The sequence below is a fragment of the Mustela nigripes genome, chromosome 14 (assembly GCF_022355385.1).
Source record: "Mustela nigripes isolate SB6536 chromosome 14, MUSNIG.SB6536, whole genome shotgun sequence".
Classification (NCBI taxonomy): domain Eukaryota; kingdom Metazoa; phylum Chordata; class Mammalia; order Carnivora; family Mustelidae; genus Mustela; species Mustela nigripes.
This window is the reverse complement of record NC_081570.1, coordinates 62,295,211-62,322,053: the sequence shown is the minus strand read 5'-3', so window position 1 is coordinate 62,322,053 and position 26,843 is coordinate 62,295,211. Positions and strand designations below refer to the sequence as shown.

The 26,843-nt window shown below is 37.8% G+C and overlaps 1 protein-coding gene across 4 annotated transcripts; it reads right to left on the bottom strand.

Annotated features, from left to right (window-relative positions):
* Positions 1–282: 282 nt before the first annotated feature.
* On the bottom strand, positions 283–26,086 carry LHX8 (LIM homeobox 8). Of its 4 annotated transcripts, none has more exons than XR_009399723.1 (10): positions 25,795–26,086; positions 23,707–23,793; positions 23,150–23,311; positions 19,167–19,288; positions 16,934–17,154; positions 16,330–16,433; positions 11,098–11,193; positions 5,146–5,329; positions 1,245–1,456; positions 285–357 (listed from the first exon to the last, which is right to left on the bottom strand). XR_009399723.1 is itself a non-coding variant. In XM_059376879.1 (10 exons), the coding sequence occupies exons 3-10, from the start codon at positions 23,779–23,781 to the stop codon at positions 1,380–1,382; spliced, it is 1,041 nt and encodes a 346-aa protein (XP_059232862.1). In that variant the 5' UTR covers positions 23,782–23,793; positions 25,520–25,592; positions 25,795–25,880; the 3' UTR covers positions 794–1,379. The 4 variants fall into 4 exon arrangements, 3 of the variants coding, with proteins under 3 accessions (XP_059232861.1, XP_059232862.1, XP_059232860.1); XM_059376879.1 differs by lacking the exon at positions 285–357 and adding an exon at positions 25,520–25,592 and having other exon boundaries at positions 794–1,456; positions 25,795–25,880; XM_059376878.1 differs by lacking the exon at positions 1,245–1,456 and having other exon boundaries at positions 283–357.
* Between the last annotated feature and the right edge of the window lie 757 nt (positions 26,087–26,843).

The following is a 26,843-nucleotide window of genomic DNA, read 5'->3' as shown; positions in this document are numbered from 1 at the left end:
GATAGTGAGTTCCTTACACCCACGTGATTGCTTTCTGGTTGCATTTATGATTACTAGAATAGAATTACAAATACTCCACTATTACTTCCAGTCCTCAGCCAGATGTGAATCTGCTAAGTTAAACAAAGACTTAAACTTAAGATTCTTAAGATTTTTTTTTCCGCAATTACCTTTTTCCCCCTTACTGGTCTATGAAAAACAAGAAGTGAGTACTGATTAAGTTCTTTAAATCCAAAAATTAGTGAGGGTGGCACCACTTACTTTTGTAATTCCAAGATAAGCGTCCACGGCTACATATGATAAAGTCCTGGGGTTTAGATTTCAGCTCTCAGAATCACAATCCCTAAAGAGTGTTCACTAGGAAGAAAAAGTAAAGAGTCTGCTCTAGAAACATTGCTCATAAATTCCAAATACTTTTAGTTCTCCTTTTTCACCCCTCAAGAATATATTCTCATGACCCATATTTCATTTCTGACTTGGGATACCCAAAAAGGTAGTTTTGAAGAGTGCTCTTTTCTTTCACATTAATTTTATTAGCTAGTTTGAAAGGGATAATTTGCCTGATTAGATGTTTTCATGTGTTCTTTTGTTAAGTGCAATCATCTACAAATAAGTTTCGTATTAAAATGTACTCAAAACACAGCTCAAAACAAAATGACTTTCTAAAGTTAAGAGTTGTGATATTTGAGACTAATGTCAACTTAATGCTGAAAACACACACACAAAAGGACAGATTGGTTGAAACTTTCACAAGAATGGAAAATGTTTAATAAACTTAGAGTGGTGGGCTTATTAAACTATAGTGTTATTTACAGCCATAATTCATCAACCACAAACACAATAATGTGTTTGCATGGCATGCTACAACAAAAGCTTTATTCTATTCATTCAGAAAACATTGGCAAAATAAATTTCAGTTGCGAATTCACAGATACAAGCTTCAAAGTATAAAGTTGTATATAACAAAAAATACAGGTAGTATTTATAACAATAACTTACAGATACAAACTAATGATAAACTACGATTTCACAAAGGATTGTAAACATTTTGCACACTTGTCAGTCCTTTCTTTTAGGCAAAGTGCTCTTTTGATGACAAATAAATTAACAGATACACACTAGCGTGAACTATTTCCAGACAATACAAAAAAAAGTTCTGATTTATTTTCTTCTTGTAAACATAAATTTTACAAAAAAATGAAGACTCAATAAAAGTGTCTTGCAGGCCAACTATAGATACATACCTGGTTAGCAAAGTGATGTTGAAAATGCTTTGAGTGTTAAATAAAAAATTAACATTAATATCTTTTCAATGGTATTTTATACATAATAAATGACAAGATTATATCCTTAATCATTTCTATCCCTGAAAAAAGGAATTAGGTATGACTTATTGGCAGTTGTGTCATTGAATGGGGTAACAAAGGCTGGAGTCCAAGAGTTGTTGGTGAATGAGCTATAAAATAGAAAGAAATTTGTGAATCAGTTTTGTAGAGTGAATAAAACTGATTTAAAAACAAACAAAAACAATCCAAGGCAATGTGATTTCATTACTCATTATAGCTGAGGGCACCAAGCTACACTCATTCCACTAACCTCAGCAGAAACATTAACTTATTCAGCATAGTGAGTACAGTATTAAATGAGAATCCAGGAATAGCTTACCCCCAAAACCTTTTTTGGGGCCACAAGCTTTTGACACTTTAATGTCCTCCATCCATACCCCATTCACTGCACTTTACCCTGCAGTTAGAAAACATAAAAGCTTTGTCTGCAGAGATGCTGCTGTCTTCCATATAAAAATGTCTATAGGATGATTCCCCCCCCACACAATTTTCCTTTATGAATGCTTAACCACCTCTTTCCCAAATATACATCAAAGCGCATTTGACTCGGGCAACACTATAGTCATTCATGTGAACACACACAATTTTAACGCTAGTATAATAGCAACAATGGTATAGGTTCTGGTTTTTTATTTAACCAAAACTTTAAATGAAGTTTCCATTCTCTGCAAGGTCTATGACACTTCAAACCAAACCTCCCTCTGAGAGCAACTAGGAAGCCGGCCAAAATTTTTAAAAATCTGTTGGAAGGCATCTGAAAGATACCAAGATAATGAAAAATTACAAAGCAAGTCCCAAAAGAGAAGGGAAATAAAATGAGGCAACTTTCCACCATCCACCCCCCCAAATTTAGTGACAATTTTAAAAGAAAAGGGATGTCTGAGAGGCTGAGAATTTGAGCAGACTCTCAGGAGTTAGATTGGCTGGGTGATGGGGAATAAACATGAAAGATCAGAGACCACTGAAGAGAAGGACCAGTTTAAAACAACAGGAAAAAAACACAACAAAATGAAAGCTTTGTCTGGGATCCCCAAAGGCAAAATCCAATTAGTGACCCAGAAATATACCAGCCTTCATGAAGACTGATGCTCATTGGATTAAGTTGATCTTACCCTAACCTAAATTCCTGCCAGAGGCAAAACCAAATCCTCTCTGGTGGAGGATCAATCCAAATTTGAATCCAAAGCTTCAAATTATTTCTAGTTTTTCATACCCAATCCAACATCTGAAGTGCAATAAAAAAATAAAAAGGTAAAGAAGAAGACATGACTTGACTGAAAACCAAGAGATCCAGATATTGGAGCTATTAGACATAAACTTTAACTAATTAATATAACAATTTTATTAAGGAATAAAGCGGCAAAAATAGAAGATTTCAATAAAAAGGTGAAAACTATGTAAAAGAATGTAATGGAAGTTCTAACACTGAAGACACAATAACTGAAATTAAGAACTTAGTGGGTGAGTTTTATACCATATTAGAGACTTAGTGACCTGGAGATAGGTCAGAAGAAAATACCTAGATGAAAGCATGGAAGGTCAAAAACTGGAAAATGCAGAATTTTTTCATAAAGAGCAGAAACAATATCTGAAGAGACAAAAACAGACATTTCCATAATGAAATACATCAAACATACTCAAGAAGCATATCATTATAATAAAACGAAGACCAAACACAAAGAGAAAACCTGGGATAAAACAACATTTACTTTCAAAAGAGCAAGAATAAGATATTTTCAATATGAAAATATATAGTCCAATAAAATAGAATGTATAGAAATTAACACCTACATTATATGAACAGTTGATTTATGAGAAATGTGTCACTACAAAACAGTTGGGAAATTGGTATTTTTTATCAATATAACAAAAGAGTTTTACTTCCTATTTCATACTACACATAAAAATTCAATTCCAGATGGAGTATAACTCTAAATGTCAAAGGTAAGATAAGTGTCAAGAAGATAACATTAGAGGAATATGTTCACTATCTTTGAGGCGAACCAATTTCTTTAATAGGTTACAAAGAAAGCACTGTCCATGAAGGAAAAAAAAAAATTGATGAAATGAACTACATTAAAATTAGGAACTTGTGCTCAACAAAACATACCCTTAAGAGAGTAGAAAAAGGCAAGCCAATAAATAGGAGGGGATGCCATCAAAAAGCTTTTCTATATGCAAATTTAGTGAGAACTAAGAAATCAAGAAAAAATCAAAATGGACAAGCCAATAAACCAACAGGCAAAAGACATGAAAAGGCTCTTCACACACACACATGCACACACAGGGTTTACAAATGCCCAGTGGAAACATGCTCAATCTCATCAGTCATGAGGGAAAAGAAAACTAAAATAATGAGCACTACCCCACCATCAACTTGGTTAAAATTAAGAAGTCACACCATACCAAGTGTTGGCAAGGATGTGGAGCACCTTGAACTCTCACACAGTGCTGGTCCCAGTGTAAACTGGGTCAGCCACTATGGGAAACTGGCAGGATCAGCTGAAGTTGAGTATGGGTAGCCTATTACCCTAAGTTCCACACCCAGGTGCATACCAAACAGAAGTGTGAATTAATGTACACCGAAAGGCATGTACAATGAAGTCCATAGCAGCATAGTCATAAAAGCCTAAACATGCTCAATCACAAATGTTATCTACCACAAAATGGTTAAATTGTGGTACATTACCACAGTGGAATTCAATAGAACAATAAAATCACGGATTCTTGCAACAAATACAAGTGAATCTCACAAACAATGTAGTTGAAAGAAGTGAGATACACAAGAATACATTCTATACGGTTCAGTTTATATAAAGCTCGAAAACAGGCACAACTAAAACATTATTTTAGAAGTCAAGGCAATGATACTCTGGAGGAAGAGGATAATAATTGGAAGGGGGCATAAGAGAGGTTTCTGGGTGTTAAGTATGCTCTACTACTTCATCTGGTATTTACATGGATATGTTCACTTTAATAATTCATCCAGCTGGATACTTGCTGTGTATGTATATGTATGTTTTACTTCAGTAAAAAAGTTGAACAAAACTCAGTATACTAACTCTGATCTAAAATTCTGAGTGTGCCACTTGCAACAACATGGGTGGACCTACAGGGTATTATGCTGAGTGAAATAAGTCAATCAGAGAAAGACAATCATCATATGATCCCTCATATGTGGAATTTAAGAAACAAAATAGAGGATCATAGGGGAAGAGAGGAAAAAAATAAAAGATGAAATCAGAGAGGAAGACAAACTGTAAGAGACTTAATCATAGGAAGCAAAAGGAGGGTTGCTGGAGGGCAGGTGGGTAGAGGGATGGGTAACTGGGTCATGGACATTAAGGAGGACATGTGATGTAATGGGCACTGGATATTATATGCAAAACTGAACTCTATCTCTGAAACTAATAATACTGTATGTTAATTAATTGAATTTAAATAAATGAATAAATGAGTAAAACTATGTGTGTGAATACTTTCTCTGGCCACAGGAAAATAAATTATTTAACTATTGGGTGAAAACAACAAAGAAAGTTTTTTTCTAAATAAAAAAATCAAGCACTGTATTATCAATATTTGTATTTTAGCTGTGAAGTGGGTTGTTAAATTTGTCCCTACAAATGTAGTCACAGAAATAAGAATGTTTGGACATTTCTGCTCTCTCCTGCACCCCCCCCCCAATTTTTCAGCTACGACTGAGGTAATATTTCAAAATGTGCCTCCTATCGATCAGCTAATGATAGCAGTTAACCGTTACTGTGCCTGAGCAACAGCTGTTAAAGGTCGGGATACCTACCATCCATGTAACTATGCAGCGCAGTTAGCATCGTCCCATCTTGGGGCACATAGGCAGAATAAGCCATTTCTTCTAACATGGGTGGAGATAGCCTGGAGGGCGGGACTGCTGTGACTGGGGCAGAGGAGGAGTGATTAGGACTGACGTGTTTCTTATGGCGTGCTCGACAATTCTGAAACCACACCTGAGAGAGGAGAAAAGCAATGGAGGTACATCACATGTCAACTTCTGAGTATATTATCAACTTAGCTTACAAAGAAATGTATCCTCAATTTCTCTACCAGATAACCACGGTATAAATCTATAAACAAGCTTTCTAAACAGTTCTGTAGGCAGAAGAGAAACATTTGCATAAATATCAATGGTCATTTTCTTTGCTCATATAATGACCATCTGGTGATTTACTTAAAAGCCAATTCTATACTACACCAGCATCTTCCAAAATAAAAAGGGAGAGAAGAAGTTCAAGAATTCCAGAGACGTTTCCTTGGCTTTCACTACTGGCATTTGGGACAAAAAGAAAAAGAGAAAAAATCCCTTTAAATCAGAACTTAACAACAACAACAATAAGAAACCCAACTAAACGTATTCTTAGACACCTGCTGGACTTATTTCAAATCCCTTTCCAAATGACTAATATCCCCACTGAGAACTTAAAGCTTTCTACAAACCTCTTGATTCAGTTATTCCAATCACATTTTAGCCTGCTGAGTTCAATTTCTCTTAGTGCACAGACTATTCCCTACGAAGTATGTTAAGGTCAGGCTTGTAATAAGAAAAAATGAGTAATATTTAAGCAGAATAAAATACAAACACATCCACTAGTGAAACAGTTCACAAAATGTAAAGAGCTAATCATCCTGTTGTCTACTCTGTCACAGAAATAAAGGAAACAAATTCAGGGCAAGCATAGTTTTGCATCCGGGTCAGGATGAATGAATCTAGACTGCCCAGAATGCTCCCAGTAATTAATTTACCTGTGTTTTGACTCCCTGTTGTTAGAGAAAACTTGACTATAGAGGGTTACTCTATGAAAATATCATAGCACTTACTTTCTATCACTCCAAAGAAGTCTGTCATGAGGAGAAAGAGAAGTGAAGGAATAAAAAGTTTAAGGAGATAAAGATAACATTTTAGTGTCAGGGGAGAAGGCCAGGGAGAGATCAGGGGCATAAATCTCTGCCCAAGGCTGGTAGGAAGTTATCCGATGGCACAAGGGAATCAGGGCTGAATAGTAGAAAGAATCTGCAAAAAGTTTTATACAAAAAAGCTGACCTGATTTCAAAGACACATCCTGCCCTGAGGACCCAAAAACAGAAGACTGACAAAGTACAAACTCTAAGGGTTAAAACTAAAGTAATAAAAAGTGATCAGGTAAAAGGGTATGCGGCCCTGGGCAGATGGATGGAAGGTGACACCTGAGGAATGTTTCAGGAACAAGACATAGGCATATATCAAGGAAAAGCAGTGGGAAGTCACAGCCCTCTCTTCCATTTCTGGAGTATTAGACTCTTGGATACTTACACAGACACCGAACCCAAAGTGTTCAGTCACAGTTCTTCCACAGGCTCCTTAATAACGGGCATCACTACTGTCGCTCACCCAGTCAAGAAGATATACTCACATGTTCTCCAACTTGTAAAAGAGAACTACTGCCACCAGCATTTTCCCCAACAGTACCCAGAAGAGATGCACCCCAATGGGCCACATATAACCTAATGGACACGGCACTATGGTTCCCAGAGTTTCTCTAAAGTATCTTATGTGTCCAATAAATTATATCCTGGGTGGAACCTACTCAGTCGTTTAAAAAAAAATCCAGACTTTGGAAATAATATGAAAAAGGCATGACATATCAGCAGAAAAACTACCTTAATTCTGATTCAAATAGCTCCTTGGAAAGATCATCAACAGGTAATCAAGTAGAGAGAGGTTTATAAACACAAAATGTCATGTAACTAGCACAGAAAAATATAGTTGACAATTCCAGACCATCAGAAAATAACTTCTGGCTTGGGGGCATCTCAACTTCAGAATTCATATACAAGTCATTTTGATCCTCCTCACTGACTTAAAATTCTTCTGTTTTGCAAACTTCCAAGAGTTAAAATTTCTTCTGAGCAACATATTTAAAAATTTTTTGAGTTCTAAATTGTATACTATATAAGCTAAGAGCAGGCTATATGGACATTCTGGAAAAGAAAAGACTAATCCATAAGATGGATCTCTGAAAAAGCCCAAGGAGCCAAATATCAGACTTTAATGTAGAAAAAAGATGGAAGTTTAAATTGTTGGAAAAGCATGGCATAACATTGATTTAGAGAAACTGGCTAATCATTTGTGAGGGGGGGAAAAAGTGGTAAAATTCTTACCTTAATAATAACCAAATGTTCAATTCCAGATAACTTAAAGATTAGATGTATGTAATTGGAACCATAAATATTTAAGGGAAACAACAGTCAATATTGATAAACCCTACAGGTGGAGAAGCCAAAGCTAAAAGAAAAAAATACTGAGAGATTTGAATATGTAAAAATATAAAACTTTTGGAGCTCCTGGGTGGCTCAGTGGCTTAAGCCTTTGACCCTTGCTTTTGGTTCAGATCATGGTCTCAGGGTTGTGAGACTGACCCTCACGTGGAGCTGCGCACTCAGGGAGAAGTCTGCCTGAGATTCTTTCCCCTCCCTCTCCTTCCCCTCTGCTCTTTCCTCCTCTCTCTCTAAACTTAAATAAATAAATAAATGAAAAAGAAACTGTTGAACTATGGAGGTTTAACATGATAACTAGAATAAAAATCAGTAAGATGGAGAGAAAAGGAACCACCCAATAGAAAAGTGGACTAAAAACATACAATTTTTAAAATTACAAAATAAACAAACATGTTATAAAGGTCACTGATACTCAAAGAAATATAAATAAAAACTATTTTCTACCAAAACTGGGAGGAATGTAAAAGAATGACTGAATTCAGGATTTGCATGGGTTGGTGAAAGAGAACCGGCTTATTCTGCCAGGAGCTACATAAGCAAGTATGAACTTCCAGGATAGTAATTTTTGTACTATCAGTTAGTCAGTTAAAGGCCTTAAAAATGTTTTATCTTTTGACTCAACAACCCCACTTTTAGAAATTTATCATATGAAAACTAAGCAACAAGGGAGCAAGGTGTACATACAGTGATATTCATTACAGAATTTTTAGGATAATGAAAACATGGAAATAAACACACACACACACATAACATATTTTTGCATGCTAGTACTCCATCCTTTGCTATCCTATCTAAAATAGTTAATTTAATCCTCACATATTAAAAACCACCGTCTAACAATATATTCTTCAAGTTCTAGTACTTGGAATCAAGATAACTTGCCCATGATACTGGTGAGCTAAATACTTGGAAATTCTGTGACATTGTCTGGGGGCCTTACTTCTTCAGATAATAAGAAAAGCTCTCAGAAAATCCTTCATTTTCTTTTATTTCCAATTTCAAAATAATCTAAAACATAATAGTCATGAATTGACTTAGCTGGAGTAGTCATTGTCATTAAAAGTATAGACTCTTGGATTAGAAGGAACCCTCAGCCCACTGAGTCTGTACGACCTCAACAAAGGAAGCTCCATTTCTAGGCTTGGAAACTCACTACCTCCAATGGCAGCCCATGTCATTTTTGTAGACTTTCATGCTGAGAAAATTCTTCATCACGAGTGAAATCTGCCTTTTCCTTCATTCCCCTGCAAAGACATGATTCTACTATCTGCAGGAGAGCCTTCCATATATATTTAAAGATACTTTTTCTGTTTATACCATTCCTTCTCTTACTTTCTCATCTCCTGAGAAATATTCCTATTGCTGTTAATATTAGCGTATGATTTCTAATTCTTTCATGACTTATTAACTTGTCTCTAAAGGAAGCAGTCTGTTTGGGTTGGTTTCTTGTTAGACCCTTTTTAAAAATTTGGTACTCTGAAATAAACACAGTATCCTGAACATTTGAAAAGCACTGAGAACTCCTCAGAGAACCTCATTACACTGTAGTCAGTCCAGTCTACTGGAATCTAAGTCTTTAGAGAAGCTATAGCACCACCAGGTCTTTCCCAATCAGATTTTTTGTATAGATGATTTAACTACAAAATATTTCAGGCTTAATAACAATGAATGAAGAATGAGCACCCCAAGGGCGCCTGGGTGGCTCAGTGGGTTAAGCCGCTGCCTTCGGCTCAGGTCATGATCTCAGGGCCCTGGGATCGAGCCCTGCGCCAGGCTCTCTGCTCAGCTCCCGGGGAGCCTGCTTCCTCCTTTCTCTCTCTGCCTGCCTCTCTGCCTGCTTGTGATTTCTCTCTGTCAAATAAATAAATAAAATCTTAAAAAAAAAAAAAAAAAAAAGAATGAGCACCCCATTTAAAAATATCAGCCACCCAATTCAAGAAGTAAAACATATAAACAATGTTGGATTTTACCTGCCCCCCTCACCTAAATTTCATCTTGCTGGTTATGTTTACTTTCCTTAATTCTGGAAACAGTTCTGAACCCTGAATGTTATTTATAATTATCTTCCATTTCCCTGACTTCTCTATAAGATCTTGAGACAGCTGGCCAGCCCCATCTTGGGACACATTCCTTTGGCTTCTATGTTTCCTACCTTACTCATTCCTTAATCCCACCTGTTACTATGTCCCTTCCTAATAGCATCACTTACCCTCCTCTCTCTAAAGTCCATTCTTCCTTTTTTTACTGTCTATGATCTCATTCCAAAGGATCTTACCCAATTTCATGGCATTGGATCTTTTTGTAGGAGTCCTCTTCATCTTTTAAAATATGTGCTTATAGGGGCGCCTGGGTGGCTCAGTGGGTTGAGGCCTCTGCCTTTGGCTCAGGTCATGATCCCAGAGTCCTGGGATAGAGCCCCACGTCGGGCTCTCTGCTCAGCGGGAAGCCTGCTTCCTCCTCTCTCTCTCTGCCTGCCTTTCTGCCTACTTGTGATCTCTGTCTGTCAAATAAGTAAATAAAATCTTTAAAAAAAAAAATGTACTTATATGCCCAACTGTCCAAGACAGACCTAAAAGAAAATTCATCTCCCTCCCAATTACCAAACCACCTTTTTGACTTGAATATTCCTGTCAATAGCACTATTCCTATGGAGACTCTGACTTCAAATTTAAGAGTCATCCTTCACTTCTCTCTCCCTCCTCATTTATAGTGTCCAGGTCCTCTTCTTGTCTGTCTGCCACCAGCATGCATGCAATAAAATGTTTCTCAATGAATTTCAGGTCACTACCCCCATTTAAATCTCTTCTAAAAATATCACTCCTTTGCAGGGCATCCCAACAAATCTGAATCTCTAATCTAGCCTCTTTCAACCCTAATTCTTGCCATCTACTGCCATCAGCTACCATGGCTTTCTCCTGCTCAAGACAGAACTCATCTATAGTCACATGTCCCTATTAGTTAGTTTAGCTCCAACAATTTCAACTCTCACAATTTGCAGATATAAAATTAACATTTCGATGAATTTGCTCTAATTCATCCTTCCCTAGCTTTGTTCACACGATTTCCTCTACCTGGATCAAGCCCCCCTACACACACACACACACTCACACACTCACTCACTCACATATACAATCACAGAAAAGTGGGGGAAAAAATTACTGGCTTCAGAACCAGATCTAGCTTGGAACCACAGTTGTGTTTTTCAGCTTGAGTATCTTAGGGTTGCTCCGAGCACAGAATGAAGTAACTTGTACACAAAGTCATTTAGCAACTGATAGCTCAGATCAAACAGGCTAATTATCAGGTGTAAAAAAAAATTGACATAGAGTGTAAAAGAGACCTAAAATGGGAAGCTAATGCTTTGATATTTCTGCAAACACACACACATATACACACACTGAACATTCATAACGACCTAGAATAGATTGTTTAGTATCTCTTGATTAACCTTTAAAATAATCACCTGTATCACACGTCTGCTCAAGCCTGTCCTTTCTGCCAGTTTCTGAAGGGTCTGTGCATCTGGGTTGTTGTCCTGAGCAAATTGTGCTTGCATAACCTGTTTAAAAAAAAAAAAAAGTAGTAAATAGCTAAATATAAGAAACTCAATCTTCTGCATTGATGACCCGAGAGATAAGACATGCATAAGAAAATAAGATACTTGTATTTTATGAGTTGAAAATAAAAATGGGTGAATACACATAAATGAAAAGAAAGCATATGTTGCAAATTTACAAACAAGTCACTACATGGAGATCTGTAAGAAAAAAAATCCATTTCAACATAAAACTTGTCTCTCAATTTTGCTCTTCCATTCTTCTATGCGCAAATGAAATGAATAAATGGTAAGTCCATTTACTATTTCTTCCATTTTGTTAAAAATTTTTTGTATTAGAAAACTTAAAAACACAAAAATCCTATCAAATTTTTCTCCAACCTCTACAAAGCTAAACAGACCCAGATTACAATTTTTCTCAGTCAGCAAATAGTATGGATGGATTCCATTTAATTGTAATAACTCCAACATTAACTACAGCATTTGCACTCGCTCTATGCAAAAAAGTATCAGGGATCTTAAAAAAGGATATCAATCAGCCCACTGAATAAGAATTTCCTGGGATCTAAACATCTATATATTGAAAAAGCTCTCAGGTGATATGATATGACCCTTTGGATTAGAATCACTGTGCTAAGTGTCATGAGACACAGTGATATGTCCGTGGTCTCAACTTTCTGAGACAAAGATGTGGACATGCCAATAACTACAATACAAGGTAAAGGGGAGAAGTACAGAGCGTGAGCGAGTACCAGAATAAGCTTAAGCCAAGGGTTTTGGATTCTTTCTGAAGAGGAAATCATGAGAATTAAGACGGATATTTGAATTTTATTACTTAAAAGTCAATCAACTGAGGGAAGTAGAATAATATATGAAGAAAGTATTACAAAAAATGGGAGAGCAGAGCCTGTCATCCAACATAATTGTGCGATGGGGTTAACCAATCTACCCAAAGACTGCAAGCTACCACGGGCCTCAACACCATTTTCCATAGGCAAAATTATTGCATTGTTCACATGCTTCTCATATGCTTCTGCCACTGCACATATCACAGCAGCTAAATAACTAATGGCAAGTCTAGCTCTCATAAGCAAAGTAAGCTTCCTGAGGACAAAGGGAATGTCTTATTCTTCATATCCCCAGGAGCTAATACACTTTCCTATCACACAGTATGTGCTGAAGGGTTTGTAACACAACGAACCCTGACAATTCAAGGAAAAGTTGAAGATAGTGTGGAGAAAAAGACCAATGTTGTTCCAGGAAATTTATGAAGTTTACAAATTCTCTTTTTCAGTTAAGTTTTCTCTAATTAGTGACTTCTGGAATAAGGTATTCCTGCAGATCTCAACTCCAAAGTTTACCCTTAGAGAGAACTCCCCTGGCCCCCACCAGCTAAAGCTTTTCTCTCTCCCCATACCAAACCACTGTCTTCAGAGAATTTCACATTATTTGAAGTTATTTTAACTGATCACATCATTAGATATCATTAAATTGTTGTTACGTGAATGAGTTTAGTATAGGAATTAAGAACTCAACTAGGACCTGATCTTCCTAAGCAAGTCTTGGCCCTGATATTTGACATCCATAAGTCTGTGGGCAAATAACTTATCCTCTTTGTGAGTTTCCTCAGTTTCCCTATCTACACAATGAAGATACTCAGTGGCACCTACTTTATAAAGTTAAGATTAGATAAATGAACACATGCGCTAGAGAGGAACAGTGCTTATGCAGAACATCATATACACTGAGGAAAGTCAGTTCGTAATTTAAAGAATTACATTTACATTTCTCACCATGATTAAAGCTGAAAAGCATTATAGTAACTACACAGGTTTAAGAAATGCTAAAGGTTTTAGGGGGAATGAGAACTCTCCATTAAAAAAAAAAAAAAAGAAAAAAAAGGGAAAAAAGAATAAGGTATTCCTGGCTTCCTGTCCAACCATATTTGTTCACACACTTACTGTAAATAGCATGTGTATTTTTACTTTAAAAAATGGGCAGAACTGGCCTAAGAGTTTATAATTTCACTCAGTTCACCTCATTCTTCCTTTCTTATTCCAAATGCGTTACTTCAATATTGTCATGTACAAATAGTTGTGTTCCTATGTAGCTGAGCATGTAATATCCCAAAGAGAAAAAGAATGAGCAAATTAATGGTCTTTGTTTTTTTAATTTTTCAAGAGGAAAAGCTAAACAGATATTTAAGGATTTGCTTATTAGGCCATTATTGATAATTTATGAAACAAAAAAACCAGCATGCTTTTTCACAAATATATTTCAAATTCACAAATTTAATAATGAAACCAAGTTATACGTAATAAAGCAATTTCTCATAAGGAATAAAGCAAAACTTAAATGAATAGTGATGGTTTAGAATTGGTATATGCTAAGGGGAAAGATGTGCTTTTATCAATGTTTAATCTCATACACACACACAAAAAGCCTTTTAATTGCTACTTAATTTCATTATTCTCCAGTCACTAATGATGTTGAAACCCAGCCCACTTCTTTTCTGAAGGCTTTTTTAACATGATCAAGGAATGAGCCTTTGTAGACACTCATCATTTTAAGGCCAGGAATTCTCAGAAATGACAGGTATTTGCATAGTAGCAGCTGACCAAGTCATTCTGAAAGTAGATTAAAATAGGTGATAACCTTGGCATGTTTTATATTCATCATCATTGAGCAAGAGCTTCCAACTACAATAAGCAAACCACAATATTGGCAGGAACTTCTTAAATACCATTTCTACAAATGGGACAATATTTGAGATACTCTTGCCAACACAAAATGTTACTCTGTTGTGAGCCTTAAACTAATTTTTCTTCCCGTAAATTTCTAAATAATTTTGGCAAATTATCTTGTTTATTCTTCCCATGTTAACTCTCCTCTGTCCAAAGCAGTACTTTATGAATAGTTTTGACTTATTGATCACCTATAATATTTTATTATTTTGCTGAATTCAAGCACTACTTGAGTATGTTCAGTTTTCAGAAAGGACAATTTGACAATGAATGTACATTATGTGATTTATTAGAGGTTCTAGCAAAATATAACGATTTAAGTTTTTTAAAAATTTACAACTATGTTTTCCAGATTCTTAAGGTATAAGGAACCACTTGAGGACAAAGATTGTGTCTCATTTGTTTCAGCTGTCCCTGGCAAAAGACAGATACTAATAAATATTGAAAAAATGAGTATGTGCTTTGAAAGCATATCACTTCCATTTTTGTTTTTTTATTTTCATTTTTTAAAACCTATGGTTCCACTATACATCTTTAAAAACTAATGAGTGAGATCACATTTTCATATAATAATGGATATGATGATGCAAATAGCTTAGGTATGTTCGCAATTTAAAACTATAAGGCTATCCACAAGATTTAGGAATCTCATTCTTGTTTTAGCTGCTGCTGCCATTAAGTGGAGCTTTTATTCCACTCATGGTCTGGTGGTCAAGAAAAATGAAAAGACCAGAGGATTGGGGAAGTTTCCAAATCTCTTCTCTGTCATTCCCTTGGTAGTCTGCCTTTAAGGGAGTTCCTGCACTTCTTGGATGAGGCTACCTACATCAAGGAATTATTGTTAAGAATTAAAGGAGAGAATGTAGATAAATGTCTGGCATAGGACTTGACACACAAAAACCTTCACAAATATTATTCTCTCTTTATTTCATTAGTACCTGTAATTATTTTCCTATATGAAATTATAGTTTTCACTATTCTAATTTTAATAAGCTTAATTTCATATAAACTTTCATTGTCAGCCTTATAATTATTAAAATTATAGCCAGTCCTTTATGGAAACAGCCCATTGTAAAAAACAATATATTTATATTAGAAATTCTATTTTAACTCCGACATCTTTTAGCTACTGCATATTTTGCTGCCCGGTCTTCCACCGGTATTCATATCTCCCATTTTAGGGTTTTATGTGATCTAAGTTCCCTTGAAATACTTGTATCACATGAAGGATTCTTTCCTAACCACTCCCCAAATAAAAGTTCTCTCTTGAAACTCCTTTACTGTGTTCATCTTAAACACTGACAAGTCTTAGATACCATAGGTGACTTTCAGAATATTACTTTTGCGCCATTGTTAATGCTGTATAAATATCCTTTAAAGTTTGAGCTAAGATATATCCTATGTGTAAAGCACCCAGTAGTGCATGGTAGGCACTCAATAAATGTTACTTTACCTTACCATAAAACAAATACCTCATCCACATTACTGTTTTAGGAAACGTGATTTCTTTATCTGAAAAAATTCTGGAAAGAATCATCATATGTGTAGACTTAAAGTAAGGAGTAATTATTTAATTTTTTTTGACAGTCGACTTGAATTGATCTTATAACAATTATATTTAATTTTTTTTATAGTTGACATGAATTGAACTTATAACAATTATAAACTGAAATAATCTCTCCTTTTTCAGGGGACATAATCAACCTTCAACATCAAACTATAGAATTAGCTCCCTCTATACCTTTTAAAAACAAGTATAGGCTTATTGGTTGTAGAGTTAGTCAATAACTAGATTCCTGTTGTAATTTTATTATAAGGCATATTTAATTCTCTCCTATTCAGAAAGCTCTATAAACTTAGCCATTAAAAGGCTCATTGTAATTTGTTAAAAAGGTGAACACATTAGTGTTTCATAGGCCCACATACTGTATGTCTCTTTCTGTTAATAGTCTTAAAATATTTTGTCTTCTATCCCCATTGTATGTAGTAATGTAAATAGATGCCTGGGCTAAACTGATTTTATCAGGAAGTCAGGACCGATCAATATTTTGTTTGTACTTTGACGTTAATGCCAATAAAACCGAGGGAAATAAAGCTTGAATGACTAGTTCATACCAGGTCAGGACTCTGGAAATATTGACAAACATTTTAGAGCTATAAATATGTTTTCATACATTCACCAAGTTAGTATTCATTAAAAGCACAGGCTGATCTTTTTGAAAACATGAAAATGTTCTTAGGCAGCAGGAAATTGTTTTGGGCATTTTGGGGAGGGGAGAGGAGAACTGGGGGGGGGTGTTTATATGAAATTAAAGTTATCAAAATTATGTTTTTGTTGTTTGTTTGTTATGGTCAGGAGAGACTTGAAAAATCATAAATTCATTGTTATGTCTACCTGGAGCTGATCTGCTGTAAAGCTGGTCCGAGCTCTTTTTGCTGGTTTTGGATGATTAACATCTTGCTCTGTGAGGAGGGCACCTTCAACACTAATCCCATTGCCTGTATTTAAAAAAACAGCATACATGTTGGTAACTCAAATGGGTCCACTGATCAAACAATAATATGTTTCTTGCATTTCTTGGCTTTGTGTGAAATTGTAGATTGTCCAAATCTGTCAGTTAAGTTTTAAAACACACTAAAATATTCTGTGGAAATAATATACAGGCTTGTATAATTACTCAAAAGCACAAAAAGTTAGGAGAACACACATTTAAGGTTCATGCTTAAAAGGCAAATCCAGGAAAACAACTGGCTATGAAAGCAAAACAGCCTTAAATTCAAGGCTGCTGCCTGAGAATATGGTACAAGGCTAATCCACATGCTATGACTTTTCCTGCATATAAACACATGGAGATCATCACTAACAGGAGAATGCTTAATGAGTTTTACCACAATTACACTGCACAAAATAATACACTAAAATGACCTTAGGAAAAATAATTTTATTCCCTGTATTCACTGTCCCAAAAGACTCCAAAGTATTTTAAGTGTATATTTACCATTTTCCACTTCTCTTTTTAAATTATCCAGCATACAGTCATAATGCACTCTGCAGAGGACTTTCTCTTCCACCAAAGCAAACTCCTCTCCCGTAGAAAGCTGCCTTTTGCAAGAAAAGCAGGCAAAGCATGCCAAGTGATAGACATTCCCCTTGGCCCTCCGGACCCAGTCAGTAGAATGGATGTGCCTCCCACAACGAGAGCAGCGAGTTCCATACCTTCTACATAAATAGAAGAGCAGGAGGTGAAGATTTTACTATTTGGGGAGATATTCATCAGCCTGAGTAAACTAATACACTGTATTACTTATTGGATAAGTTTAAGTGTTTACATCTTTTGAAAACGAAACAGGAACCAGTTATTTTTCTTTAAGTCAATATGGGAAGCAATCAAGACTTGAGATAGGGCCATAGTTCAAATCTGTTTATAAAACAAAAGCTTCTCATTACTTTAAAGGAAGACCGGATTTTTTTCTTTTAAAATAAATGTGCTATGAGTTTCAATACCTCGTTTGTAACAAATTATCAATGCATTTATAAATTACCTAGAGATTCAAGATACAAACACACATATACTCCGGACTGAAACCTAAAAGTGCAAAAACATACAATGAAAATATAATGACTTCCTAAAACTAAATTGAGATAATTCAGAAAGGTTTTAAATATCATTTTTTAAGTTAAAATATTTAAACATTTAGAATTGACATTATCAAACAATGGGTAGAACAAACTGTTCACCCTGAGAGTGAGGAATGAAAACTCAGACATGTTTCCATTGGTGAATAAGCTATCGTACTGCTAGTCACAAGAAGGGGAGAAATACCTAAAACTTTCAGAGACCTACCTAGACATTAAATGCAGGTTAACTCTAACAGAATGCCAGATGGAACTATTTCTTTTTTCTCCTGGTCTGAGTAACTGGACATTCTTTGCTATGTCTCCTATCATAATCACAGTCATGGCCTTCATATCCACATCAAACAAGATATTCTGTTTCTATTCATTAGCCTATCTTTAGAGGTATTGCCAGTTTTGTTTAAGTTAATCTGAAAAAGTGAATCCTAAAACTAAATTTCAGAATATAATATGAAGTATAAAAAAATCCAGAAGAACGAGACTTTCAATAACTTGCTGAAACTAAACCTTTCAAAAAGCTTTAAATTATCATGAAAAAATTAAGATTTGCATATCTTAAGTCAAAGAGGAGGTAGATTGCTATGATTTTTGAGGAAATGGAGAGTAAACCTGATGAGAAATATATGTTTTTGGTAATTATAAAATTCTTTGACTTCATAAAATAAAGCATCTGGGTTTTATGAAGTGTTTTTAATTAGCAATTTTATTCAGTCACTAAACTCTCTGAAACCAGTTTTTGAAACTGAGTATAAACATAATTAGTATTACAAACTTCATTATATAGCATTAATTTCCCAATTTCACGATGAACAGTTTTCTTCATTTGGAAATTCAAATAAAGAAAAAATATATGGTAATTTTAAAAAGTCATGCTTAGGAATAATTTCAATTTCTACACAGCTATCCATTAAGAACTGAATTATATCCTACAAGAAACTGTGCATTTCAATAATTTATAAAGAGATCTTAGAAAAAAATGTTACATTTAATATCTTAGGCAAATACAATCTCAAAAAACAAAGATCAAAGAACAGATAAAAAGAAACAGGATTTTTAGACAGAATAATCAGACTTGGTATATTTCTGATACTGAAATCCTCTAAATTATAGGTTTATCACAGTCTCCAAACTGCTGTTATTTTAAAGGTATAACTGGGATCATTCTTAAAAACTGGTAAACACTTAACAAAACCTTCATTTTTTTCCAACCATAATTATTTCATTTCACCTTAGCATCACCTGCACATCACGGACTTTGTCACAATAAGTCATCTTACATTTTATACTTTACCTATGCACAGCAAGGAGAAGTTTCCCTGTTTTTAATATCTAAACCTTTCATTCCCAAAGAGGAAATAATTATTTTAAATTAGTTTTTGTATACAGAATTCTTAAAACACACAAACATTATTTTTTATTTGTTGTGAGAGAAGTTAGACCTCAAAAATGTGAGGTATTCTCATTTTGAAATCCATTATATAAGAAAAACTGGTTACAAAAAACCGGATACATAAAACCGGACAAGAAAGCTTGTTTACAAAACTCTCTTTTGTATTATCTTGGAATGTCTACTAAAAAAATGTTTCACAGTTTACCTGAAATAATCAAGTTTGCAGAAAATGTCTTTGTCTTTAATATAACAGCTGGTATGCCTTCCTAAGGAGGTCCTGCAGACACTGCATGAGAGACACCGAACATGCCAGCACAGGTCATTCACCTGTAAAGGAAAAAGGGGAAGGGTAAGAAACAATTTTAATACCACACTCACAGTATCATCCATTGGTTTTGTGCAGTAAGCAATTTTAAAAACTGACTTCTTGATATTTTAACATATGCTCTTCAATGCTTCTACCTAAAAGGTGTCATTTACACAAACATGTGTCTAAATGTATTCTCTTTCAGACCCCAACCAGAAAAATCACAATAACATATTTTACACTGTGTTAAATTCTTTATTCCTTTGAAGAATTCAGGGCGTGTACTTTTTTTTTCCTTTTTTCTTATTGAAGTCGAACTTCTATGAACACGGAAAATTTGGGTCACTTTAAAGTCCTACATACAGGCTTGTTTTATTTTTTCTTTTGCCAAATTCTTTTCACCAGGAAACCTGAGAGCAAAAGAAGTCAAGCCACACAACATCTCAATGTATTTTTTGGCCAAACAATTATATTTGGTGCAGTAGTTGAAGTGAGAGAGAAAGAAAATTAGAAAAGAAGCTTTGTAAGATACTTACCCTTATAAAGAAGGCAGGCAACATTTCCCTTAACAAAGAGAAATTGCTAAGGTAGATTTAAATGTTGATCTGGCAGAAATCCTGGATACCTTCTAACATTAAATAATAAACTCAAGGAATGAATTATTGGAATCCTAACTAATGATTTGGCTACTGGACAAAAAAATTAATCTGATGATAAGTGGTTCTAAAAAGGCACCCAAATATTGTTTGCCATTTATACTTCAAGGAGTAAGGCACAACATAGTGTCTAATAAATCATACCACTTTATATTTTCTAAATAAGCACATGAAATATTGTCAATTCAGGAAACAAATCTTAATAACCCTCACCTCAAACTGTTGCTGTAATACTATAAGCACCACAACTTCATCCCTCAAGAATGAAGATGTATATATATTAGATTGAACTTGCTTATAGCAGAGGCTTCCAGCATTTGCTCTTGTTAAATGGACACAAGAATTGGGTTTATGTTTAATCAATTAACTATAATTTCATTTCATGTAAAAGAACAGCAATGATGTAAAAACACTAGTTACACCCTACAAATGGATCTAATATCTTAAATAGTAATTAGGAAATTGTGAAAAGGGGAAATTGTGAAATAATCTTTATTATGAAATAGTGTAGCAAAAATCCTATCTGTCCAATGATTCTATCAGATTAGCACTACTGTTCAAAATTTTTTTTCCAAAATGTTTGTGATACAAAATATAAAAAGTCCTTTGAAGCTGAAGGAAAAGTTTCACTTGCTACTAATTGTAGTTATAGGCCTCTTTCCAAGGCATTAATGAAGAGTAACATTTTGATGAAAATTTTTTAAATATTAAGTTTTGGTCTGGGATTACATGCTTACTACATAAGAAAACTTGGAATATACAAACAAGCAAACAGAGGAAGTCAGAATAAAAAATATTAACAATGGTTAATACTATCCTAGAAATAAATATGTATTTTCCTTGTATTCTTTCCTAACATGGGACAATTAAAGTTTAAAAATACAGGCTTCCTTTAGCACTCCAATGTTTAGGGACGTCTATGTTTTTGATCTTATCCAGGCTCGCTTTTCTCCCCCTCTCCCCAAGCAAGTGTAGATTCAGGCTACAGAGCAGAGTCATGGCTATCTTCTAACTCCCTAATGCCAAACCTAATGCCTGGTTTACCACCTTTCTTTAAAGTTTATTTAAAAAAGAAAAAAAAATTTTCATTTTCAATTTCTTTTCCAGGGAAGAAAGTAAGGTAAAGAGAAAATTCTAGAGAATATCAAACTTTCCTGATGGCTGTTATTGATCCAATCTGTATATGTATATGAGACCAAGCCCGAAAAACCATCCAAACAACAGGGCACTAAAATATTAGAGGAGGCAAAAGACACATCTAATTCCTCTCCTACTTTTTTGTTTTAACTCCATTTTACTCACCTCATGAGATGATGTTTTTCTATATTAAATGATTTCTATATTTTCCATAGAAAATAGTTGTACCCTCAAATACTCTACTAAGTCTAGCAATTATTTTTCACCAGTGACTCAAATTGAATTTAAACTACTCTTTTAGAATAAGTACCCAAATTAAAAAAAAAAAAAGAACTCAATAATCATATAATGTCAAACTTTCGTTAGAACTAAGATACTAATAGGTACAAAAAGGGATAGAATAAGCCTGTACATAGAAGACTTCACTGGGAGGACAACAGTCCTACAACAAAAAGTTTTATGTAAGATATTTAGATAACTTAGGTATTTTATGTAACACAAGTAAATATAATAAAGAAATGTATTTTTAACATATAAAAGTGAATATTAGCAACAATATCTATTTCAAAGGTGTGTTAAGAGTCACTTTATAATGCCCTTTTTTCCTAAATCCTCTCTGGTATGAAGTATTAAAGTCTTTATAGACCCATTCAGAAACACTCTTAAATATTATGTTTATTATTGAGAGGGCTCATTGAAAATAACAAACTAGTTTTGGTCCAAAAGATGATTTTGAGATATCTAAAAAGGCTCAGGTCTAGAAACAGTGAAAAAGAGTATCTTAATGTAGATTTAAAGGGAGAGCCATGTTAATTTGCTAGCTTTAAGACTCAATCCCCAAATAAACTTAATTTAATTTCAATTTTTCACCAATACTTCTTTTGGTGATTTATCTGGGTTGTATCTATAACTTATTATTTCCACCTTACATTTTAAATAGCTTTCTACATTGAGGTAGAAATTTGAAGAAACCCAGTAACTTGCTTTTTGAACTCCTACTCTCCATAATTAATCCTTCTGAAAAAATGGGGTAAGGGGGTGGAGGGAGATTGATGAGGAGGGAATAGAAAGTGAACTGGTTTGCTACTAATTCAGTGTATGAGAGATCATTATTTTAAATAGTGGTTTTAAAGAGCTGTTGAAGTTGAAAAACCCATGGTATTAGAATTAAGACACAAGGGACCATGACCCTGCTCTCAATGATATAGTTAACTGTGGACTGCCAGAATTTCTACTTCAAAATCCCTGCACAATATTTTGAGAGAAGTGAAACAAATTAAGACCATCAAATTCTCAAACTAGCACTTCATCCCATGCATTCATCTATCCATCTATCTTTCTTTTGGTTTCCCTTCCTGCCTTCTTTCTCTCCTGCGTGCATCCTTTCTTTTTTTGGGGGGGGGGGGGGGGGGGGGGGGGGGGGGGGGGGTTTAACCACCTTTTTTTTTTTTTTTTTTTTTTTTTTTTTTTTTTTAACAAGCACTGGAAGGGACATTAAAAAAGCATTGGGTGGCCTCCAAATACTAGTAACAGGAAGGAGGTACTGAAAATGCTCCTACAATCTTTTACTTTGAAAAAGTCTCAAGCGACTGCTACTAAATATAAAACTATGTAAAGGCTCTGTCCAGAAAAGACACTTTACCAGAGTCCTTAACAAAGGAGACACTGCAAAGGGGAATCAACCAACATATACTAACCAGAAACTCTTAGAAGCAGGCAGGTGTAGGGGTGTTGTTGGGGGTGGAGGGACAACCCAGTCTCGGTAAAAATAATCAGGCAGGACCCTGTTTCAAAAGTGAATAAAAGGATTACCCACTTTTGCTCCCCTACAAGTCGGTGGCTGACGCTAGTACAACCAGCCCGGCGTACGGGCACTTCTAGAGCACGACGTGTCATATGCATAAGTTGTTTTGCAGCAATGTGGAAGAGTCTAGGATTTCTTCTCCCGCTCTTTCGACTTGCCCTGGACTGGGCTGCTTTGCTGAGAAAGCCTACAACCTGCACGAGAACTTGAAATTGAAAAGAGGGGGAAAACTTTTCTCTTTTCCCAGAGTTCCCGCTCCCCTTGGGCCTCACCGCTCCCCCTACCTTGAGAAGGTACTTGTCCACGATCTCCAGGCCGCAGCTGTTGCACACACACTTGCCAGGGGGGCAGACAGAGCCCGAGGCCATGGACCGGGGCGAAGACGACGGGGACAGCGGGGCCGAGGAGGAGCAGGAGTCCTCGTCCCCCGCTCCCTCGGGGCTCACCTGAAAGAAGCCGGGAGGCACAGTCGCGGGCGGTTCTAGACCCCTCCTCCTCTCCTCATCCTACCGAACTCCCGGAGCTCCCCCACCCTACCCCTCCTTTTTCCCGGGCCACCCTCAGTTCTTGAGTTCTCGCTCCCCGCTCTCTCCCCACAAGCTCCTGCCACGCACCCGCTGGGGCTGTCGACCCCTGACCTCAAGGACCCAGGGAGCTTTACAGCCCCGCGCCGCCCGTCGCGCCGGTTCAGCTTTCCACCCCGCCCTGCCCCAGGCCCTCCTTCCACCCGCTCCCCAAGGGGCCAGCTGGGCCCTGGAAGGAGCGCGGGAATAGCGGCCCTTGGTTCTGGGCCGTCTCCACACGTCCAGTCTTGCCAAAAGCCATATCCCTCCCCACTCACCAGTCCCTCTTCCCCGGCGCCTTTCCGAGTCCTCCCGGCCGCCAGGGCTGCAATCCGCCCGCACTCCTCCGACATGAGCCCCTGGCACTGCGGGGTGGGAGGAGGGGGAAAGGGGGAAAACGGAGAGCAGAAGTTCAGAGCCGGCACGCTCAGCCCGGAGCCGCGGCTTCCGGCACGCGGAGTGGGCTAATGAAGGCCCCCAGCGCTACCGGCCGCGCGTGCACCGTCAGGGCTCCAGGAACGCAGCGCGCGGGTAAACCCGCGGGAGCGCAGCCTCTCTTGTCAGACGTGGGGCGCCGCGGCGTTGACGGAGCGCGCGGCAAGGCTGCCACCGCAGCGCTGAGGGCTCCCCCGGCGCGCTCCGGCGCTCTCGGGGCCGCAGGTCCCTAGCGCTCACCGGAGCAAGTCGGTTCCCCGCCCCCCTGCCGGGGGTAACAAGTTAATAACAATCATCCCAGCACAAAGCATTTTCTTTCTAGACGTCAATCACGGCGGAGCGGGGATCACCAGGCTAAAGCGGGGGCAAAGGGGGGGGGGGGGGGGGGGTGGGAGAGAAGAAAAGAGGATTGAGGAGGGGGTGGGGGAAGAAACTTGATTTCTTTAATAACCTCAATTAAAAGAGCAAGACACATATATATTTTTAAAAGGGGGCTTTTTGAATTGGATAGCCCGAAAGGTGAAGAGGTTTAATAGGATACTTGAAAGCTAATTACAGCGGGATTTAAGAAGCCTGGTGTTTGTTCCGATGACAATTTGAATGAAAATGCTTCAGATTACACCAAGCCAGCAGCTCTTTCGTAAACTTACAGCAATTAGAGCTGCGAGTGATTTACACTCGTTTCTTTAAGGTGTAAATTGCCACTTATTGCTCAGTAAGTCAACATTTGAGCTACTAAAGGATTATTTTTAACCAGCGCGAAAAGCGGGACGAATAATGGAAAATATCCAGCTGAATTTAATTTGTGCCATTAAAACTCACCCAACCTCGGTCAAAATGTTTTAAAGCAACAGCGCGCATTACTCAAGTGTTTCCAAGCCTTTGCTGGAGTTTTGTTCTTAAACGAAAACGCAGCCTCTGCAGGCTTTTTCTGCCTTCGTTCAGGAAAACTCCAGTTTGGGGGAGGGGATGCGGAACTCAGGCGACCCACACCTGCGATTCTGACTTTTCACCTCCCTCCTTCCGGCTGCGCCAGGCAAGATACAGTCCAAACCCGAGAGCCCCCCGCTCCCTGCCCGGCCCTCAGTGGGGACCCTCGGGTGCGCTCCCTAGTGCGGACCCAGCGCCGCCGCTCAGAGGCCGCATCCTCTCAGACACAAAGCAAGTTTAAGCAGAGAAGTCCCGCGTTCGCTGGGTATTCCCCGCCAGAGTCCGACAAAGTCAGCGGTTCCCAAGGCGGGGCCCTCTGAGGAGCTCAAACAGGCTACAGATGATTTTCAAACTTAAAACGCGAGACACCAACGGGCCTCCAGAGAGAGGTGAGCGCTTGTCAGTTTTCCCCATCTACTCTAGGAAAGGTGTGACTCACTGGTCCTGGGTTTTGACTTTTGGGGGGGGGGGGGGGCGGGTATTTTAAGTAAAATCTCGCGCCCTGGGATTCCCCCAAGGCCTTCCAGGAGCCACGACTCTCTTTCCTCGTGGGCCCGCGGCGCGGCGGGTCGCCCAGCTGCGAGCCTGTGCGCTGGCAAACGCCCGCGGCCGGCTGGACGCAAAGAGCCAAGACTCTGATCCCACCCGGACAGCCGCCCCGACCTCCCGACTCGCTCTTCCCACCGCCACGATCACCACGGCAAATAGAACAAAAGCACGACTCACATGTACCCGAGAACGCCTTAGGCTTGAGGCTTCGTCTCCCAAATTACAGTCTCCATGCCTCAGGTTATGTGAGCTTGTGGGGAGGGGAGGCAATGATTACTAACGCTACTACGTAATAAAAAAAAAAAAAAAAAAAAAAAAAAAAAAAAAAAAAAAGCCAAGTCTGAAGATGAGGCCGTTACAGGTAATTTCTGAACCTCGTTTAGGAGCCCAAACAGCTCGCGTTTCAAGGGAACTGCAATTCAGCTGGTCTGGCCAGGCGTCTGCTCGCTCACCTTCTCAGTGGGAACTGCCAGCTCCGGCACGTCCTTTTCTTCTAGTTTACACACAAACATCTGATCGCTTTTCCAATACATGGCACTGCTAGGGCTGCTTATCACATACCAACTCCAGGGTCAGCGGCCGTCCGTGTCTGCCGATCTCCCCCCCTCCCCCGCCCCAAAGCACTAATAAAAGCTGACACCGAGAAGAGCAGGAATGCTACAAGCAAGTCTTCGTCCAAAGAGGCCGCTGTGGCTGTTACCACTCTGGTGGACTGTTCTTAAGATTCTTATCCCAACTTCACTGAGGTCTGTCCCTCCAGGAAAAGAAAAAAAAAAAAAGTTTTGTTTTCCAGAGGGTGGAACCTTACATAAAGGGAGGGAAGGGGGTGTGTGTGCGGTGGGGGGGAGTCTTCTCCTGGAGGAATAGCCTCACCTCCTTAAGGAAAACCCGCCTTCTGTACATGTTAAGATCTTTATCAGAGCAAGCCAACTTACTCCAGATTTAGTATTAAGGGGGGGGGGGGGCAACACTGGGAATGGCCTGTTAACTTTTGACTTAAAAAAAAAAATCTGCTCTCTGCATTTGCCCTGGCTTTTTAATTCTCGCTCTCCAACCAAAACCTAAACAAAGATTCAGGTTACATCTCTTTCCGCAGCAAGCAGAAGGGGAAGCGGAGGTCTAAGTGACTTAAACTTTTTAGTCATTCTCCTGAAACACGCAGCTCTGGGTCTAGCCGGGAACTCAACCTCTCCCTGGCAGCCTCGGGGCTGACTTATCTAGTGGTTCGCGCTCCCTTTGCGAAAAGTTTTCTCATTAAGATAAAGAAGGAACATCTGAGCAGCACAAAAGCTTATGATTTGCGACTAGATTTGAAATCAAGGCTACAAGAAAGACAAAAGTATGTTGCTAATAGTATTGCTCTTTCATCTTGTCCTAGACAAAATTTAAGCCCTAGAAGGGACCAGTTCCTGCCTCAAATGTTGGCTGTGGGTTTGTGGAGGGGGGCGGTGTTCGCAGAATACCTAATTTTGATTAGGATTGGAGGGTATGTTTGCTAAAG

What these genes read in the sequence shown, in the direction of transcription:
- LHX8 (XM_059376877.1), bottom strand. Translation starts at nt 25,875, where the DNA reads ATGTATTGGAAAAGCGATCAGATGTTTGTGTGTAAACTAGAAGAAAAG. An exon ending in TGGACAAGTACCTTCTCAAG is followed by an intron (nt 19,289 to 23,149) that starts GTAGGGGGAGCG and finishes TTTCCTTTACAG; the next exon opens with GTGAATGACCTGTGCTGGCA. An exon ending in AAAAAGAGAAGTGGAAAATG is followed by an intron (nt 16,434 to 16,933) that starts GTAAATATACAC and finishes TTTTAAATACAG; the next exon opens with GCAATGGGATTAGTGTTGAA.